The sequence below is a fragment of the Lacerta agilis genome, chromosome 4, assembly GCF_009819535.1.
Source record: "Lacerta agilis isolate rLacAgi1 chromosome 4, rLacAgi1.pri, whole genome shotgun sequence".
NCBI classification, from domain to species: domain Eukaryota; kingdom Metazoa; phylum Chordata; class Lepidosauria; order Squamata; family Lacertidae; genus Lacerta; species Lacerta agilis.
In genome coordinates this window covers 11,479,742-11,499,410 of record NC_046315.1, presented here as the reverse complement: position 1 = coordinate 11,499,410, position 19,669 = coordinate 11,479,742, and the positions used below count along the sequence as shown (strand labels likewise).

General features: G+C 43.4%; 1 protein-coding gene across 25 annotated transcripts in view; it reads left to right on the top strand.

The window, feature by feature from the left end:
* Window positions 1-19,669, top strand: part of DLG2 (discs large MAGUK scaffold protein 2) — an 834,734-nt gene that overhangs the window by 798,792 nt on the left and 16,273 nt on the right. For 18 of the 25 annotated variants that reach the window (XM_033146043.1, XM_033146049.1, XM_033146048.1 and 15 more), the window contains one exon: window positions 13,158-13,257. In XM_033146043.1, the coding sequence (XP_033001934.1) occupies window positions 13,158-13,257 (100 nt within the window). Of the gene's footprint in view, window positions 1-13,157; window positions 13,258-16,098; window positions 16,145-19,669 lie in introns of all 25 variants that reach the window. The other 7 variants (XM_033146050.1, XM_033146046.1, XM_033146045.1 and 4 more) reach the window with 1 other exon arrangement.

Genomic DNA, 19,669 nt, shown 5'->3' with positions numbered 1-19,669 from the left:
CTTTGAAGCTACCTATTAAGCCTTTTAATTTGGCGTATTTAATAGCATCACACTTGTCTGATCATTTCAATTTCCACTTTCCTAATTATTGGTGCGCAAGGTTTCGATATCCAAACAAATAGGTAGTGTCTCCAGGGTAATATGAACCTTGTGCAGATGTGGAAATAAAAATTATTTTAAAAGTGGAGGCGACTTCATTGGAAATTGATGCTGTCCAGCGTATTTTGCTCATAAAGACTTAAAAGGAGCCGTGCTAGATAAGGTTAAAAGCCCATCTAATCCAGCATCTTGGGGCTAACCAGATGCCTGCGAGAAGCACAAAAGCAGGACCTGAGAACAACAGCACTCCCCCCTCCTGCTGTTACCAGCAAGTGCTATTCAGAGGCACAATACCTCCGACCGTGTAGCCAGTGCAGAATGTAGCCATTGCAACGAGTAGTTTTGTCCTCCATGAATTTGATCAGTCCTAAGCTAGCAGCCATCACTACCTGTTGTGGTAGCAAACGCTGCAATTTAACTGTGAAGGAGCATGTCCTTTTGTCTGTTCCGAATCTTGCACAACTTCAGCTTCACTGGATAACCCCAGCTCCTAGCAGTTAAGGAGCAAAACTCTTTTCTAGCCACTTCATTTTATATATACCTTTTATCCTGCTTCCTCTTCCTTGCCTTCTCTCTAAACTACAAGCCACCAGTGCTTGTGAGCTTTTCCAACAGAGAGGAGTTTCTCCAACCACTCGATCATTTGGGGCTGCCCTTTTCTGAACCCTTTCCAGCTTTGTGACATCAGGCACGGTTCTCAATCTCCCAGCAACCTGCCCTTTGAACCTTGCGCTCTCTCCTCTCCCTCCCGTCTTGTCCTTTTTAACCACCTCGGCTTGTCTTTGTGCTCCGAACCTGCATCACAAACCTTCGTTTTGAGCCGATTTCATTATTTTAATCCTAGCAACAATCTGCGACCGCAATTCCAACTGCACACCCTGCCACTCTCAGGGAACCGACCTACTAGAATGAAAAGCACAAGTTTGTTTGTTTTTCCATTTCTGAAAAGGTACATGATCCTAAAAGGATTGTTTCCCTTATTAAAACTTTTAGGCTGCCGTTCACACGGAGTTTCAGGGCAATGTAAAACAAATTTTGAAATGCAGTAAACAAGCATTAAAACTGCAATACAAATAAAATGCAGTTAATGGCGCACACAAACACACACACACACACACACACACACCACAACCAGCCCATGGGATTTAAGTGTCCACAAATGCCTGGGAGTGTAAATATGTTTTTAATAAACATTTCAGGTTCAAGTTCACCCCCTCCAAGGAACTACTTCAAAGTTGCATTTCATTCACAAAGTCATTGCTTTCTTTGCGGGTGGGGGGGGGGGGGTTCAGAATTATGCAAGCTACTCTGCTAAAGCATAAAATATGTTTAAGACTGAGAAAACTTAAAAACACATATACAGTGTAATGTGAACAATTGCTTTATTTATTCTTCCCAGCATTTGTGATACAGTGGTACCTCAGGTTACAGACGCTTCAGGTTACAGACGCTTCAGGTTACATACTCCGCTAACCCAGAAATAATGCTTCAGGTTAAGAACTTTGCTTCAGGATAAGAACAGAAATCGTGCTCTGGCGGCGCAGCGGCAGCGGGAGGCCCCATTAGCTAAAGTGGTGCTTCAGGTTAAGAACAGTTTCAGGTTAAGAACGGACCTCCGGAACGAATTAAGCACGTAACCAGAGGTACCACTGTATTTAGGCTTAAACAACAGAGAGTTAGGAATGATCAATGCAATGCCAACAATCAAACACAGAGTTAAGTGCAATGAAACCCCTGTATACATAATTGAACTAAAATTAAAATTGAATTGCATTTAAAATTGCCCAACGTTCCACCCAGCAATTATAGGAGCGACTTTCAGGTGTAATTCAGATACCTTTGCATAAATTCAGTGAATTGGTCAACCCCAATTTTTTCATTCTGAGCACCTTTCGTGAGTGGCAACATGCCCATTTATGTTGCTGCCTCCCTAGGCTCAGAGGAGAAGTGATTCCATGGAGATGGTGCCACCACAGAAAAGGCTCCCCCTGCTAGCTGCTGCTTAATGAACCTCCATAGGTGGCAACACCCCCAAGAAGAGCATCATCGTGAAATCATAGAGACCGAGTAGGGCAGTAAGGGGGAAAGTGCTTTCCTCCTTCAGGTAACCCAGTCCCCAGTTGTTAAGGGCTTCATAAATTTGAACCAAAACCTTAAATCTGTCACCTTACTGGTACCTTACTGATACTAAATTTGATACCTTACTGGCAGCCAGTGCAACAACTTTAAGAGCTGTGTAATTAAGAGTTGCATTTTACACTAGCTGCATCTTCTGGACCAGCCTTAAGGGCAGCCCCATGTAGAACGCACTGCAGTAGTCCAGTCTTGAGCTTACCAATGCATGAGTTGCAGTGGCAAGCCTATCGCTATCCAGGAATAGTTGTTAGCCAAAGAAAATGATTTAGTCGTTGCTCTAGTATTCTCACTTCCTTTTGTCTTACCTTTACCAGCGGTGCAATGAGTTTAGCATCATCTGAAGGCGAGGGGAAAGATTAATCCATCAACATTTTGCCCTTTAAGTCAAAGGGAGAACTTGAAAGGTGATGTTAGCAATTGGTAGGTTCTGTTCATCATTCAAGAACACCCTTCAGCAGTGAGCAATCCGGGCTTGATTGATGTCGTGTGCCCTTTCAGCTTCCAGGGGAGGCTGTATTTTGAAGGAAGCGTGACATCTGTAAGGTGGCAGACAGCGGGAAAATATACTAAAGCACTGTGGAAGAATGATGTGAGGAAATGACAAGAGACTTGTATTGCATCAGTGGGGGAGAGATTTGAAGCAGTTCTGAAATACATTAAAACTAGGCCTGGGGTCCTACGGTCCTCCAGGTATTGTATGAGTCCAACTCTCATCATCCCAGCAAGCATAGCCAATGGTCAGGGTTGATGGGAGGTATAGTCCAGTAATATCTGAACAGGTTTCCCATGCCTTTTATTGCAGAACAAAGATCCCATTAAATCAGGCCTACAGTGTGGAGCAAATAGATCAGTACACACACACACACACACACACACACACGTCTGCACTGTGGGAATGTTTAGGAGTGTGGATGATGATATATTACTTCATATATCTCATCCCAGCTTGAATTAACAAGCTCCAAACTTAGCAGAGTTTCATTCCCTTTTAAAACACACACACACAGCAGATGCGCGTGCACAGGCTTGCTAAAGCCTCTATAATATATATGTTCCTGGTATATATTTCCCCTTTATCCCTCTTAAAAGACTGCACACAACACAATATATCTTAAATGAATAAAAATTTTACTTACATTCCTTCCTGAGTTACACAGCGTTTCTCAGAATGGCAAGCTTGCTTAGTAAAAAGTATTTACATGTGGTTGCTACTTCCATAGGGAAAAGTAGCTTCCTTTGTTCTCTTGGCTGAGAGCCAGGAGAACATCTTGTTGCATCTTGAACAGACGGAGACAAAATGGTGACTGTTCCCTGGGATCTTGTTCCCAGGTAAGACCACACCTACTTCTGGTCAGAGGAAGTTAACTCAGTCCAGGAAGCAGGACGTTATGCCTGGAGGACTGAGTTACCTTTATGTCCACTCTAGAAATGTTGTGTTTGGCTGCTCTGTGTTTACATCCCACATGCACTTAAGGATGGAGCTATGAATTTGGGACGGGGGACCATTTTGAAGTAGTTTTTAAAGCTTCAATCAAGCTTTAAAGCTTCAGTCAAGCTATAAGTGTCCTGCTAGATCAGTGGTCTGCTTGGAATTGTTTTACTATTATATTGTCATGATTATTATGGTGATTTATTACCCGCCCTGCACCTTCAGGTTCCAGGGAGGGTTGCAAAAATTACAACACAACATGTTTTTAAAAACAGTTTAAAACAGCTTTGAATTACAAAAATAGCTGGGACAGAAATAGGCATCTCAAGAGTCAAAAGCCAAGGGGGGAAAGGTGCATCTTCAGCATTATCCGGAAGCTGAAGTTGACAGATGAACCTCTGTGGGGAGAGAGTTGAACGACTTAGGGGGGCTACCACAGAGAAGGCCCTCTCTCATCTCACCACCACTACCCAAGCTTCTGAGGGTGGTGAGACCATCAAGAGGCCAGTTTCAGCACCCAGGAAGTTTTTTTTTTGAGATCTTTTCAAAATAAACACCTGAAGAGAGCCCTACACAACACCTTGCACATGAAGTACTAAGGCAGGATTGGGGAACTTCAGACTCCATGGCCTCTCATTCTGAACCTGGATGGAGGATAGATAGGGCAGTGTGAAGGTACATCAAAACTAGCCCATTGAGCAAAGTTTCCATTCATATTTGTTACTCTACCCACCACTGGTATGTGGCCCCTTTTAAGCTGCTCAGAAGGAAATGTGGCCCTTGGGTTGATAACATTTCCCCATACCTGGGCCATCAATCATTAAGCTTTCCACAGTAGCTAGCTAGATAAGATAAGATGATAAGATAAGATAAGATAAGATTTCTTTATTGTCATTGTACAAATACAATGAAATTGGACACTTTCCCATAAAAAACAACACAAAAACAGTACTTGTGCAGCGATTGATATAGCATAGATGTCGAAAATATCTCTTGAAACAGTCCTTCAGCTGTTGGATGCCACTGGGAAGCCCACAAGCCAAAGAAGAGCACATTGGCCCTCTCCCACTCCTTTCCCCCAGAAACTGGTGTTCTGAGGCATGATGCCTGTGATCTTGCAGGCAGGATGCGGCCATCGTGAGTAGCAGCCCCCACCAGCGTATTCCTCCCTGATTTCTGCCTAATCCCCTTTTGAAGCCATCTGACTTGGCGGCCATCACCACATCTCTTGAAACTGAATCCCACAGTTAAGTGATACACAATGCAAAGAATTGGCTCCTGTGGTCCATCCTGAATCAACATTGGATGGTCCATTGGGTTCTCGTCTTATGAGAGAGATGGGGGAAATGCTCTTTGTGGGGACATTCCCCACACCATGAATAACCTTACTGAGTTCTATGATGTCCCCTCTTACTCAACTTTCTCCTAAACTAAAAAAGCCCCCAACTGCTGTAACCTTTCCTCAGTCGTAGAACAATTGTTCCCAAGTTTCCCTGCAGAGCAGGAATTACTATGCACTTTGTATAGACGTACTCTCCAGCCCGATTTCACGCTGTTCTTTCAACCTAGAAGTGCTGTTTTCCCTGTTCAGGAAAGCTCTTGTTTGCCAGTTCCTTTCATTCCATTGAAAACCCTGAAATGTTTTGCACTCAGATGTTTTCAGCAAGTGGCCTCCGTGGTACAATGAGAACTATAGGATGTGGATGCTCTAACAGCAGGCAACATGAAGCAAAAAATAAAATAAAATCAGTAGCATTTTGTACAAAGGAACAGTGCAAGCCAGGACTGATCAGCCTGAGTTGGTGCTCTCCTAAGTAGGCTGCAGCTGCTACTCAGAGCCCTGAACTTTTGCAAAAGAGTTATCTTACCAGACCACATCAAAGGTCTGTCTAGAACACTGTACTGTTTCCAATGACACCTAATAATAATAATAATAATAATAATTTATTATGATCAAAGACCGGGACACCCATCAATTCATGGGTTGGCAGTAGAAGATAGAGTGTGTAAGGGAGGAAGAGAAATTTGTCGCACACTTCTGGAAACAAAATGCCAACCAAAACAGAGATATCCTTTGAAATTCGTTCATCTCTGAATTTTGTGGTGCAGTTCTCAAACCCAAAAACTGGAACATAGGAAGCAGTCTTATATGGAGTCTTCTCAGCCACCTTCGGACGGCTGCTTGCCAGTGTTAGGTATTGGGTGAGAAAGTCAACCCAATTCAAGTTTAAAGGTGAACCTACCAAATCTGCACATTGTAAAACACTATCTGAACTGAAACAGATCTCCAAATTTTAAAACGCTGTTCCCCAGCCAAATAATGTGCACAGAAGTGCATATATTATTGAAGATAATAAATACGTATCATATTAAGGGGAAATAGCTAGCAAAAAAGTCACTATTAGTCAAAACTGCATGCAAAATGTGTTTTATTGGAAGAAATCAGTACTAAAATGTGAGCAGATTTTTATGAGACTTTAATAATATATAATAATAATAATAATAATAATAAAATACCACCACACTGATCTGGAAAAATGCGAAAAACCAAGAAAACTGAAATTGACAAGTCTGTCCATCCCTTATGGTGTCTAATTGGGATTACTTCCTAGTCACTGTGTTTAGGATTACAAATGATTGGGAAACACACACACCCCATATTCCAAGACACACACAGCACTTTACACAACCCTGCGCAACCTGCTACATGCCCTCAGCCTGCCTGAACCCATGCCAGCCCTTGCAAATCCTAAAGCTGCAGCCACGGTTGTTGCAACAGCCCTGAGTATTTGTCACGTGTGTTTGTGTGAGAGAATGTTCCCCGCCTTCTAAATTTAGTTGCTGCTTTAAAATGGGAGAAGAAGCGTTTGCTAGCTCGCAGAGAATAATGGAAGTGTCAAATATTAGAATTTTCAAGACTCCGAACAGGGGAGACGGGGTGGAGGGGAAGAAAAAAACAGAAGAAGGAAAGGGGGAATGCATAATATCTAAAGCAGCACAGAGGGCTGGAATCAAATGAAGGAGGAATCTGCTCAAGCACGCGGGTCAGGTGTGGGTGGCTTCTGCGAAGCAGGTGGAGGCGCTGGCATTGAATTTGAAACCTCTTGGGATTTTCCTCCACCCCTTCTCCATGGCTTCCATCATTTGGGTTTAGCAAAAAAAATTCTGTCAGCAGCCCTTCCTGCCATTTACACATTGGAGTAAGTTTCTGGAAATCTCTGCATTGTCAAGGACAAGCTGGTTTCAGGTCAGCCATCCTTTCCTTTCAAAATTATAGCTTGCTGTATCACTCAGAAGTCTCACTATCTGCAGAAATGCCTTTTGCACGACCTGTTGTGACGGCTCAGTGATTTATTTATTTTTTTAGAAGGTTGAGCCATTGACTAGAAAAATGAATCTGGAAATTTAACACAGCAGGTCTTCCTTCAGAAAGTCAAAATGTGAACAGCTCCCAGGATGATCACAGAAGAGCCCAACTATAAAACCTTATTTAGCTTCTTTTTAAAACCTACTCAAGTACCAAAGAGAGTCTAAGATAAATTCAAATAGTAAAAGAATCATAGAATCCTAGAGTTGGAAGAGACCACAAGGGCCATCCAGTCCAACCCCCTGCCAAGCAGGAAACACCATCAAAGCATTCCTGACAGATGGCTGTCAAGCCTCTGCTTAAAGACCTCCAAAGAAGGAGACTCCACCACACTCCATGGTAGCAAATTCCACTGCCGAACAGCTCTCACTGTCAGGAAGTTCTTCCTAATGTTTAGGTGGAATCTTCTTTCTTGTAGTTTGAATCCATTGCCCCGTGTCCGCTTCTCTGGAGCAGCAGAAAACAACCTTTCTCCCCTCTATATGACATCCTTTTATATTTGAACATGGCTATCATATCACCCCTTAACCTTCTCTTCTCCAGGCTAAACATACCCAGCTCCCTAAGCCATTCCTCATAAGGCATTGTTTCTAGGCCTTTGACCATTTTGGTTGCCCTCTTCTGGACACGTTCCAGCTTGTCAGTATCCTTCTTGAACTGTGGTGCCCAGAACTGGACACAGTATTCCAAACAAAGAATATTTGTTGTTCTTCAAACTCCATTTTTAAAGTTTTAAAAACCTTGTTGTGCCCACCTGTATGCATATGCACAGTTCATTTGTTACTTCAGCAGAAATGCACCAATTTGATATATTGTATTCGATGCAAATTAATACCATCTTCTGAAAAGGCCCACCAGTTTGTTTGGAGGTAATACCCAGTCTTTTCAATGACCCAGCCTTTGTAAGTCTACTCACAGGTAATTCTTGCTGTTTTCAGTGAGGCTCCTTTCCAGATAAGTGAGCATAATAGGATTGCACTTAGCATGGAATGACAACTAGAGAAGGCATGTGCAAAGCGGTTTGAACCTTGCGAGTGCTACACAAACGTTGCGTGGTGATTATTATAATGATGAAGATGATGGTGCCACTGCTTCGGTTTCGATGTCTGTCACAACACAAAAGCGATTAGATTCAGGGAGTCGGCATTTTCAGTCACGTAAAAGAAGACGAGGCAGTTTTGGAAAGGCTGAGTTTTCTGAACGTAAGAGGAAGGGACTTACCTTGTCTTTTGCACCACAAATTCATTTATGCCAACAAGTGGGGTAAAACTGTGGAATCATAGAGTTGCAAGGAACCCCAAAAGTCATCAAGTCCAGCCCCCTCCTGGTGAAGGAATTCCACTGCTACATCATCCCTAATAAGTGTCTATGATTAAAAATGTCTAATGAGGACTAATCAAACCTATCCATTCTTAAAGAAATCAGCCCTGAGTGCTCACTAGAAGGACAGATCCTGAAGTTGAGGCTCTAGTATTTTGGCCACCTCATGAGAAGAGAAGACTCCCTGGAAAAGACCCTGATGTTGGGAAAGATGGAGGGCACAAGGAGAAGGGGACGACAGAGGATGAGATGGTTGGACAGTGTTCTCAAAGCTACTAACATGAGTTTGGCCAAACTGCGAGAGGCAGTGAAGGATAGGCGTGCCTGGCGTGCTCTGATCCATGGGGTCACGAAGAGTCAGACACGACTGAACGACTGAACAACAACAACAACAACAACAACAAATGAGGACTAGGCTGTGCGTCCACAGTTGGAGGCAGCAATGCTTCTGAATACCAGTTGCTGGGAACCACAGGAAGAGAGAGGGCTCTGGTGCTCGAATCCTGCTTGCTGGTTTCCCACAGGCACCTGGTTGGCCGCTGTGAGAACAGGATGTTGGGTTAGAGGGGACATTGGTCTGATCCAGCAGTCTCTCCTTCTTCTTCTTCTTATGCCAACCAGATACCTGTGGGAAGCCCACAAGCAGGACTTGTGCCCCGCAGCACTCACCCCAACTGTGCTTCTCACTAACTGATATCCAGAGGCATAATTCCTCTGACAGTAGTGGTACAATGACATCCTTATCCTCCATGAATTTTCAAATGCCCTTTTCAAATGCCATCCAAGCTGGTGGCCATCAATAACTTTTGTGGGAGCTGATTCCATGTTGGTGATGGTTAGATAGCGCCCTTCAGGCCATTCCTGCAAGAACCTTGAGGACTGGGCCAGGATGCTACCTGGGTTCCACCTGACTTTAAATTTCCTGTTCAGATAGAACGCCCAATCATTAGGACTTGAATACGTACCCGTTCTGTTCAGCAGAGCAGGTCAGTACCTATGGTTACGAACTTGCAGAAACGAAGCGGTGTTATTCTAGTAGGAGATTTTTTTTTTCTGGAAGATTTGGCTGCTATTTTTAACAAGCCTATTTATATAGTTGTTTCCACCTATCACCAAGGTAGAGCTTCAGCTTTTGCAAAACCAAACCGTTCCTGAACGGGGTTCTGTGATCAGCATAGAACACCTGCAAGCCTCATTTCTCCGAATCATTCAGACCTACTGTACATAGTTTTCACTTGACAACTGTGTTGGCCAGTGGGGACATGCATGTGTGAACTGGGCCATCAGGGACCTGATATCACAGAATGGAGATTTTTTTAGTAGGTAGTGGAGCTGGTTCACATATTAGCTGGCTGGTAACTTCAGTTGTTCCTCCATGCTTACTCAAAATACATGGGGTCGGGAATAAGGGCTGTATCCAATGCTACTCCTACTCAAGGTAGGACCCATTGAAAGTCTAGAAAACAAACAAACAAATAGAGCGAGGTTTCCCTGGGAATATAATTCAACAACAGTATTAAATATAAATATAATATCTAAATAAGACAATACACAATGGAGGCCAAACATAAACAGGATTTTTTTCAGTGCTACTGTTTCCTAATTTGTTAGATAGATAATACCGGTAATATACTCACAATAAATAAAAATACAAGGAGTCGGTTGAAGCCATCTCTCTTCAGGTGTCCTGCACAATGTGTTAACAGTTTGACCAGAACAATATCAGAATGTTTAGTACACGTCTAGTGCATGTCAGGAAGAAAGGCCGATCAGGAATTTAGTGGCACAGTAATGGTCTCAGAGCCTAGGGCTTGCCGATCAGAAGGTCGACGGTTCGAATCCCCGCGACAGGGTGAGCTCCCGTTGCTCGGTCCCAGCTCCTGCCCACCTAGCAGTTCGAAAGCATGTCAAAGTGCAAGTAGATAAATAGGTACCGCTCCGGCGGGAAGGTAAACGGCATTTCTGTGCGCTGCTCTGGTTCGCCAGAAGCGGCTTAGTCATGCTGGCCACATGACCCAGAAGCTGTACGCCGGCTCCCTCAGCCAATAAAGCGAGATGAGCGCCACAACCCCAGAGTCAGACACGACTGGACCTAATGGTCAGGAGTCCCCTTACCTTTACCTAATGGTCTCAACATCATTTTTTTCATGACGTGTATATTGTGGTAAGATTGAACAGTCCATATACCTAGTAACTGCCCTATCCATGTAAGCAGATGCCCACTGACAGACCATTTAATAATGTGAGGAAAATCAAAATAAGCTGCTGAACACACACACACACACACACACACACACACTGGTCCTGTCTTCTCCCAATCTTCATTTTTCTCCAGGCAGCGGACCACCATATTCTGCTTTTGCAGAGCTGTTCAGAGGCTGCTTCGTGTTACAGTACCCATCTTTACACTTTCAGAAACAGGAAGCGATAGTTGCGAGGTTAGAGTCTGAGTGTCAGAACCACAGACTTATTGCCGTTTTGCAAAAGTGTGTTCATGAACACTTCCACGGACTAAAAATCCGGGTGCAGCAATTACTGAGGGTTACATTTCACAAGGCTCTCTGAAGAAGGGCCAGTGGGCATTCTATCTTAATCACCACTGGTAGCTTCTGGTCTCAAAGAGGTATAGATAAACCAGGCATTTTCTGCACTGTCCTAAAATTAAGATAACTTATAGATTAATTCCTTTTCATGTTTGGTCTGTGCGTTCTTGAGGGCTGCGGATAACATAGGTACAAATTGAAATGTGAAATGATATGATGACTGTGATATAATGTCTCGATAATTAATGGCACGCTCGTACCGCGATTCAACAATTTGTTTCCGCAAGTGAAATTTGAGACTTGTTGTCTTTGTATAGTTGAAAGATGTCTGCAATATGCCGGAGATTGATATAGATATATATCCAGTATCCTAACAAAGATATCTCATCTTATGGTGTTTGATTTGAAAGAAATGATCACTATGGGGGGAAAAAACCTAGAAGCAAAAGAGGCACACATTTTTGTTCCCATTAGATTCTGTCCACCATTCAACTGATGTTTGCATGCTCTGCCTACTCCTGCAACCAGATTACTTTCAGAACCATTTATATTCATATTCCATCTGCCTTTCTTTTGTGTCTGCATGATTTGCATATTAATTTCTGCATGAGGCTTGCATTATTTCAGATCCAGGTATCTGTGGCGCTAAGAAGCCATTCATAGGTTTCCATGTATGTTATTTTTCCCCCACCCTTCGTTTCCCATTACTAAATTTCAAATATGCTTGGAATGTAAAAGTGGCGTGAAACTTTTGTGACGCAAGCAAATACTTACAAATTTGGAGCTGTCCTTTTATTCAACACTTTATACTTTTTCTAGCTTTGTCCAACCTTCCGGAATGGACAATACATCACCTTATCTGTCCTTAACCGTATTGGATTCCAAATTGAAAGCCAAACCTTTATTTCAGTTTAAGTGAGAAAATTGGACCGGCGCATCATGCAGAATATTTTTTTCTTTTATTTGTATACCGTATATACTTGAGTATAAGCCTAGTTTTTCAGCACACTTTTTGTGCTTTAAAAGCTGCCCTCGGCTTATACTCAAGGTCAAACCATTCCTTAAGAGGTATACAAGAACGGTGGTTCTTTACTCTCCCCAGGCAGCTTGTTCCATTCCTGAACTGCTCACATAAATGCAAACTTTAGACCCCAGAAGGCAGAAAGCCTATCAGTTAAGGGAGTATTAAAACCCCACAGGTGCTCACTTTCCCTGGCTCCTGCTTAAACAGGACAGGATCCCAGCCTTCTCTGTATAACACAAGGGAACATTGCGCTGTGAGTTAAACCACAGAGCCCTAGGGCTTGCTGATCAGAAGAATGGCGGTTCGAAACCCTGCGACGGGGTGAGCTCCACAGCAGCAAAGGAGGAAGAGGAAGGAGCAGCCCAAAGGGTTGCTTTGGGCTGCTCATTCCTCCTCTACCACAGTGGCAAAGGTGAACCGGCTTATACTTGAGTCAATAAGCTTTCCCACATTTTTGTAGGGAAATTAGGTGCCTCGGCTTATATTTTGGGTCGACTTATACTCGAGTATATCGGTAAGTATTTTAGCTCAGTTTAAAGGAACCACAGTTGGTTAATCATGCGAATTTTAGCTGATTGATTGATTAATTAATTGCTAATTTGATTAATTTGAAAATGAGTAAAAACTATCATTATGAAGGAACCACTCTCTTTTCGGATTTTTTACTTTTATTATTATTATTAGTAACAACAGCCACTACTACTACAAAAACAACAATGTAGTACAATAAAACAACTGCACTGAAAAATACTATAGAATAATATTATTTAATATAATTATATTGTTGTAATGTGTCGTGAGGCGCAAGGATCGTTTCAGAAAGAGAAGGTGAACATCTTGTTTTAAACGGTGCTTGCCATCTGCAGGGCCTATACATGGAGTGGGGAGCGTGTTTGTAAATCTGCTGCCCAAACAGTTAATCCATTATAACAAATGTTAATTTGTAGCACAAAGTTTGCTTCATAAGGCAGACTTAACCAAATAATAATCAAATAATCAATAGCCAGCCATCAATATTCAAACCAATTTTGCTTTTATCTCCCCCCCCCCGCCCTTAAGCACCAAATCGTCAGGGTGGTTGTTGTTTTTTTAACTGTTTTGCTTTATCTCCCCCCAAAAAAATTGAACAAAGTCGCTGCAGTTGTTTTCCCACTTTTACAAACTAGTTGTTTTGTCAGCATGAGTGTGACAACAATTAGACGTCCTTGTTTTTGCCCCCATGCCTTTTCTCCTTCACAGTCATTCAATGACAGGCGTAAAAAGAACTTCATCTTTTCACGAAAATTCCCATTCTACAAGAACAAGGAGCTGAGTGAGCAGGAAACGAGTGACCCGGAACGTAAGTAAAACGCTTAGAGGAGACAATGTCACGCATGACACACTGGTACCCTACACTCTGAGCACACCGACAAACCTAGGCAAATAAACGTCAGGGTCAGGACAGGTGAGGAGGCATTACTACTGTGACCAATGTACGATGGCAGTCTGGATTCCTTTCTCCTTTGGAATACCCTAAGACATCCGAAGGCAGCCCTGTTCAGGGAAGTTTTTGATCTGTGACATTTTAATGTATCCTAATATCTGTTGGAAGCCGCCCAGAGTGGCTGGGGAAACCCAGCCAGATGGGCGAGGTACAATTATTATTATTATTATTATTATTATTATTATTATTATTATTATTATCTTCCACCACTGGTTGGAGAATTCTTCTCTGCTGCTTGATTTAAAGGTTGTGTTCCAGCCATATTCACACTTGCTTAAATTGCCCAGCTTCAATTTTTTTGCTAAGGAGAAGGCAACAAGTGATCAGACCTTGCTATTCTTTTTTGCTTCCTTCTGGTGGACTTGGAACCACCTGTGTTTCTAGCCGGCTGACTGGTTTTAAACTCTGAATGACTCATATAAGAAACAATGGAATGGGCTCAGGCCCTGGTCGCATGCATCTTCTCCACGTGCAGAAGGTCGCAGGTTTGATCCTTGGCATCTCCAGGTACAGGTGGGGGAAACCGCTGCCTGAAACCCAGTAGAGCCGCTGCCAATGTGTGTCTGAGCTGGATGGACCAGTGATCTCAACTAGTATAAAGGAATCTCCTTACCTCCCATGTACTCGGTGTGCAAGCTGCAGAAAACAAATCCCATTGCCTGTTTTTTGCTTTTCCAAAGAGCATGTGTGGTGGTTTGACCTGTGTGTGAACAGGAAGGCACATCATGGTGGCACAGTCTGAGTCGCTTCCCAGCTTCTCAGGTTAAGAGGAAAGAGTCTTAGACTACTGCAATGCACTCTGCGTGGGGCTACCTTTGAAGGTGACCCGGAAATTGCAATTAATCCAGAATGTGGCAGCTAGACTGGCTCCCAGTACGTTTCCGAGCACTATTCAAAGTGTTGGTGCTGACCTTTAAAGCCCTAAACAGCCTTGCCCCAGTATACCTGAAGGAGCGTCTCCACCCCCATCATTCTGCCCAGACACTGAGGTCCAGTGCCGAGGGCCTTCTAATGGTTCCCTCCCTGTGAGAAGTGAGGTTACAAGGAACCAGGCAGAGGGCCTTCTTGATAGTGGCACCTGCCCTGTGAAACACCCTCCCATCAGATGTCAAGGAAATAAAAAGCTTTTAATGTGTGACGTTTTATCCTGCTTTAATATTCTGTTGGGAGCCACCCAGAGTGGCTGGGGAAACGTAGCTAGATGGGCGGGTATAAATAAATTATTATTATTATTATTATTATTATTATTATTATTATTATTATTATTATTATTATATTATCTCATATCACTTCAGGGTCCCAAAAATGGCATGTGATTGAGATCCATGAGTGCCACTTCGAACGATTAAGCAGAAGTGGGAAACCAGAAGTGCAAGTCAAGAACTAAGTAGTCTAAATCGTTCAGCAGCAATCAGCAAATCTGAGCGAAACTGAGGATGACAATGATGGGAACTCTTAATACCTTAAAAAAAAAAAAAAGACTACTGTAGTTTGATCCTCGACCACTTTTGGGTTGCCTGAATGGATCCTTATGTACAGATTAAAACATTTTAGTGTTGTTTTGCCAAATGGAGTACTATATTTAAAATGAATGCATAAAAAGCCAGATGTTGGTGCTGGGACAAGATAGCAAGTTTTAAAATCCCATTCTTAGATTAGATTAGATTAGATTAGATTAGGAGAGGTGGAAGCTGAGCATTTTTAAAGAGGATTTGCTGCAGTTACTTTTTTGTGTCTCCTAATATTTGCAACAATGGGCCGGTTCACATGACACGGTAAACTAAACTCTGGTTTAGCAAGACCTCACAAGCTTTCTTTGCCCCACCATGATCCTCCTTGCTTCTATGCTGCGCTGAGCTAAGACAGGGTTTGGCTCCTAGTTAAGCTGCTCCCTCCTCATTAATTGCCAACCGTAGTCAAGAATTAACCTTGAGTTAGAACAAACTTGGACTTGGCGCAGAACAACATGGCAGTAAAAAGAACCGGGGGAAAGCAAAGCAGCCCATTGCTCTCTGGGAGCATGGCCTCGCCAAACCATCGCTTGACATGTCGTGTCATGTGAACCAAGTCAGAATTATGAATGATGTGCCAAACCATCTTACACTCTGTTTTTAAATCGGCAAAGGGATTGCCTTGCATACTGAGTCTGTAGGCCAATTCATATGTTTCCAACATGCGCCACTCATAGTTTAAAACCAATGAGCTGTCCAGAACCACTGGTGCTCCTGAAGTCAGGCCACATGGACCATGGTGTTGGTCTTCCAGCATCACTCGCTGACTGCTTGCCTGGTTTGCCAGCCAAACTACCTTCATCTGAGCTAATATTCTGCATCAGGGATGGGGATACAATGACTTTCCAGATGGTGATAGACTCCATCTCCTGTCAACTCCAGTGGTGAGGGATGATGGGGCTCCAGCAACACCTGGAGAGTCGTGGTTCTCATCCCTTGTCCTACACCTTCCTTAAGAACCCGTACGTTTTCTTGCTTTCACCAAAATAGATTGCCTTACCATATTGGCTTCCTCGGGCCCTTTGAATTTGAGGGCAGGAGTCGTTTCCAAAAAGCACAGGAATCCAGACTGTGTGATCTACATGGTCAGTCATGGTAGTATCCATTTCAACGCCACTGACTTCTTCCTTCCTCTTCTGCGGCTGTTCTTTTCTTCATTGCTCTCTCTGGGGAAACTCCCGTGCAGGACATCCCCGGATTAGGTGACGACGGTTATGGAACAAAGACTCTGAGTAAGTTCCCAGGAATGGTCACTGTCACCCCAGTCTTTTTTTTTTCCTTTCTTTTAAATAAATTTGGTTTCCTTTTTAGTTTGGCTTTTGTTCTTTCCCCAAGGACCTCCCACCCCTGGCATGCACAAGATTAGATTTTATTTTTGTTTTGTTTTAATTTCGTTCCCCAGCTTTGAATGCACTGGGTGAAACAAGTTTCCATTTTTTTATTGATTTATTTTTGTTCTGCATGACAATATTAATAGCATACAGCATATGAAACAGGTATGTCTAATTCTGTAAATAACACTTTTTTTTTGGTTTACAAATAATGCACCATTGATCCTTTCCTGACAGGTTTTGGGGGGTTTTTACACCAGTCGTTTTTAACCCCTCCCATCCCCTCCCTCAGGTCCTACAGCTGTCTCAAAGATGAACTGGTCAGGGTTGATCTCAAGGGTCACTACCATCTGACAACAGCTGAATGCATCTGCTCCTCAGGAAGGTCAAGTAGTGCTGCCTGGCCATGAAAATAGGAGATATGGGGCACCCTCTCCTCCATACAACATTGCCTGGTGCAAGGATGGGTGCTGTGGCCCTCCAGATGTTGCTGCTATCAGCCCTAACCATTGAACATGTCTTTGAGGCTGACTGGAGCTGAAATCCCACAACATCTGGAGTGCTTCAAAGTTCCTTGGCCCTAGAGAGAGAAGAGGGGCAGCTAAGTGAGTCGGAGGCCACAGTTCTCCTTACCACCATCACTCACCCCGCTCATGTCGGGAGAGAACATCTCTGCTAGACCAAGTCAAAGGCCCATCTAGTCCAGCATCCTGTTCTCACAGTGGCCAACCAGAAGCCCATGTGAAGTCCACATGGGGGACCTGAGTGCAGCAGTACTCTCCTCACTTGAGATTCCCAGCATCTGGTATTCAGATGGGTGTTGGAGAAGGATGGGGGAGCCACTATGGGCATGTTGCCAAGCGCCCCCCCAAACATGGATCTGCTCTGGCTTGAACCTCATTGCCATCTTCCCATTCCCCTGCAATGTGCAGACATGGGAGAGTATGGGGCGTGTTGTGTGGTACAGTCATCCTGAAAGCTGAGCAGCAGCCAGATGAACTGAGAACATGCTCCAGAGCCCCATAATAATGTTCCTCTGTGACAGATGCTCAGAGGTCCACTCGATATGGAAAAGCTTCCCAGAACTTAGAATGTTCCAAAAACCACTGCTTTAGACCAGTCTTTCCCAACCTGATCACTCTTCAGATATTGTTGGACTGCAGCTCCCATCATCCCTAACCATTGGCCATGCTAGCTGTGGATGATGGACATTGTAGTCCAACAGCATCTAGTAGACACCAGGTTGGGGAAGACAGTTTTAGACAGTGTCCGCATGGAACTCATACCAATACCCAGAATGCACTTCAGAGGAAGAATTCATGCTTAATCTTCCTAGATTGCATCTCAAAACACAGCAAAGGTTTGTTTCTGAATGATCCACTTTATCCCCATCCCTTTTTTTTTTTTGGTTAACTTTGTCAGTTCGTAGCCTTAATGCTTTGCTTTCATTGGAAGAAACCAGGAGAGCTGGGGGTGGCTATCCGATCTGTAATCCTAGGGAATAGCCTGAGGCTCCAAACACCTCCCTGGTGAGAGTAGGCAGTACCATTTTGACTATGTAAGGACTGGCACCCACCCTTAAACATTGCCAATCGAGGAAATTATAGTTTCAAGAGTAGGTATCCTAGAAAAACGCAACCTCAGGTCCAAACTAGACAGGACACCACTCGCACAGTGAGCAGTTGGTGTGAATGGCGATTTAAAAATAAATTTAAATAAAGTGCCTATAAAAATCAGGCAGGGGCCTTCTTGGTTCTGCTTTCAGTGCCTACTAAAAACCATTTTCTTTCAGCAAGTCTGCCCAGACGTGCAATTTTGTTATATATACTTGCTTAAAATGGCTTGTTTTTAAAGTCTCCTGGTTTTTATGGGTATACAGTCGTACCTTGGAAGTCAAACGGAAATCTGTTGCGCAAGTCCGTTTGACTTCCAAGACGTTCGGAAACCAAATCGCGGCAAGCTCCTGCATCCAATCAGAAGCTGCGGAAGCCCCCTCGGATGTTCGGGTTCCGAAAGAACGTTCGCAAACCGGAACAATCACTTCCGGGTTTGCGGGGTTCAGGAGCCAAAACGTCTGATTTCCAGGGTGTTCGGGATCCAAGGTACGACTGCATATACTTCATACTCATACTTTTTATACCTTTTCCATTTTATACTATTTTGTGTAAACTGCGTAGAGCTTTTAAATAAAAATTAACAAGTACCTAAATTTTGTTAAATGAATCGTGAATAAAATAAATTAAATCAACTGGAAGTGCAGGAGGACCTATCTAGGTAGGGATCCTGGCGGGGGGGGGAGGGGTGTGGAGTTGGGAACTTTAACTGCTCCCCTCACAGACACACTGATCCAGGTAGGATATATGCATGGGGAAAGACCCCCATTCAGGCCCAGTGTGGCCCTCAATCTTATGGTGAATAAGTAAGAGAAAATGATAGAGGTTCGAATGCATTTATTAAAACTGTAGTAAAAAAAACCCATTGAGGATTCTCCTGCCTGTCCCTGCATCACTCTTAAGCTTGCAACGACCTCACTTGATATACATAATGGCTGCCTACTTTCTTCGGAGTTTTCCAATTCTTTTTCCCCGATGCACACGTTCGTGCAGGAAAAAGCAAAAACTCCAGCGTTGCCTTCATTGCCCACTGCTATGAATGCGCTTTTCATTACAGGAATGTATGCTTGTGTGCACAACCTGATGCCAACCCTTGGGGTTTCCTTTCTTGCTGAGCATCTTCCCAAACATCAGTTAACCCCACCTGATGGTCGACTTTCCCTGTGAAAGGAGGGGCGCATTATCTCTTGTGGAGCTGAGAGGTTCGGTTGCCGAGCAAAGGCATTTCTCCTTGATAGACCAACTCATGCCGCCCTCCAAATTTCAGTAATTTGGGGGGGGGGGTTAGGGAGTACATGAAAGCTGGGCAAAATATAGATGGGCTCTCTCGCTTTTCATTCCTAAATGGATATTATCTCTGTGAATGCAGTGTGGGGTGAAAGGTGCATTCCTCATACAGTCCTCTAAGAATAAAAAAATCCATTGGATTTTGTAAAGGAGGATTGGGGAACCTTTTTCAAACTATGGGATGCGTTCCCTTCAGGGAAACGTTCCAGGTGTGGGTGGGGCCAAAGGCAAAAGTGAGTGGAGCAATTGATGCAAATTTTGCCTTTGTGCAGTAGGCTAGTTTCTACATACATGCACACGCCACCTCTGTGTCAGATCAAATATCTTTAATACGGTCGAAGACCAGAGAACAATATTATAAATTGTATTGTGCTACCAATAAAAATAAAAATGCGGGCCAATTCACGGAATTGGTGCTTACATTTAAAACCAAGTTTCAGCCTTTTAAAGTTTTAAAATTTAAATTCGTAAGTCTCTACTGTCTATTATCGTTCCATCGGGGGTTAAAATTCGATCTCCGTTGCTG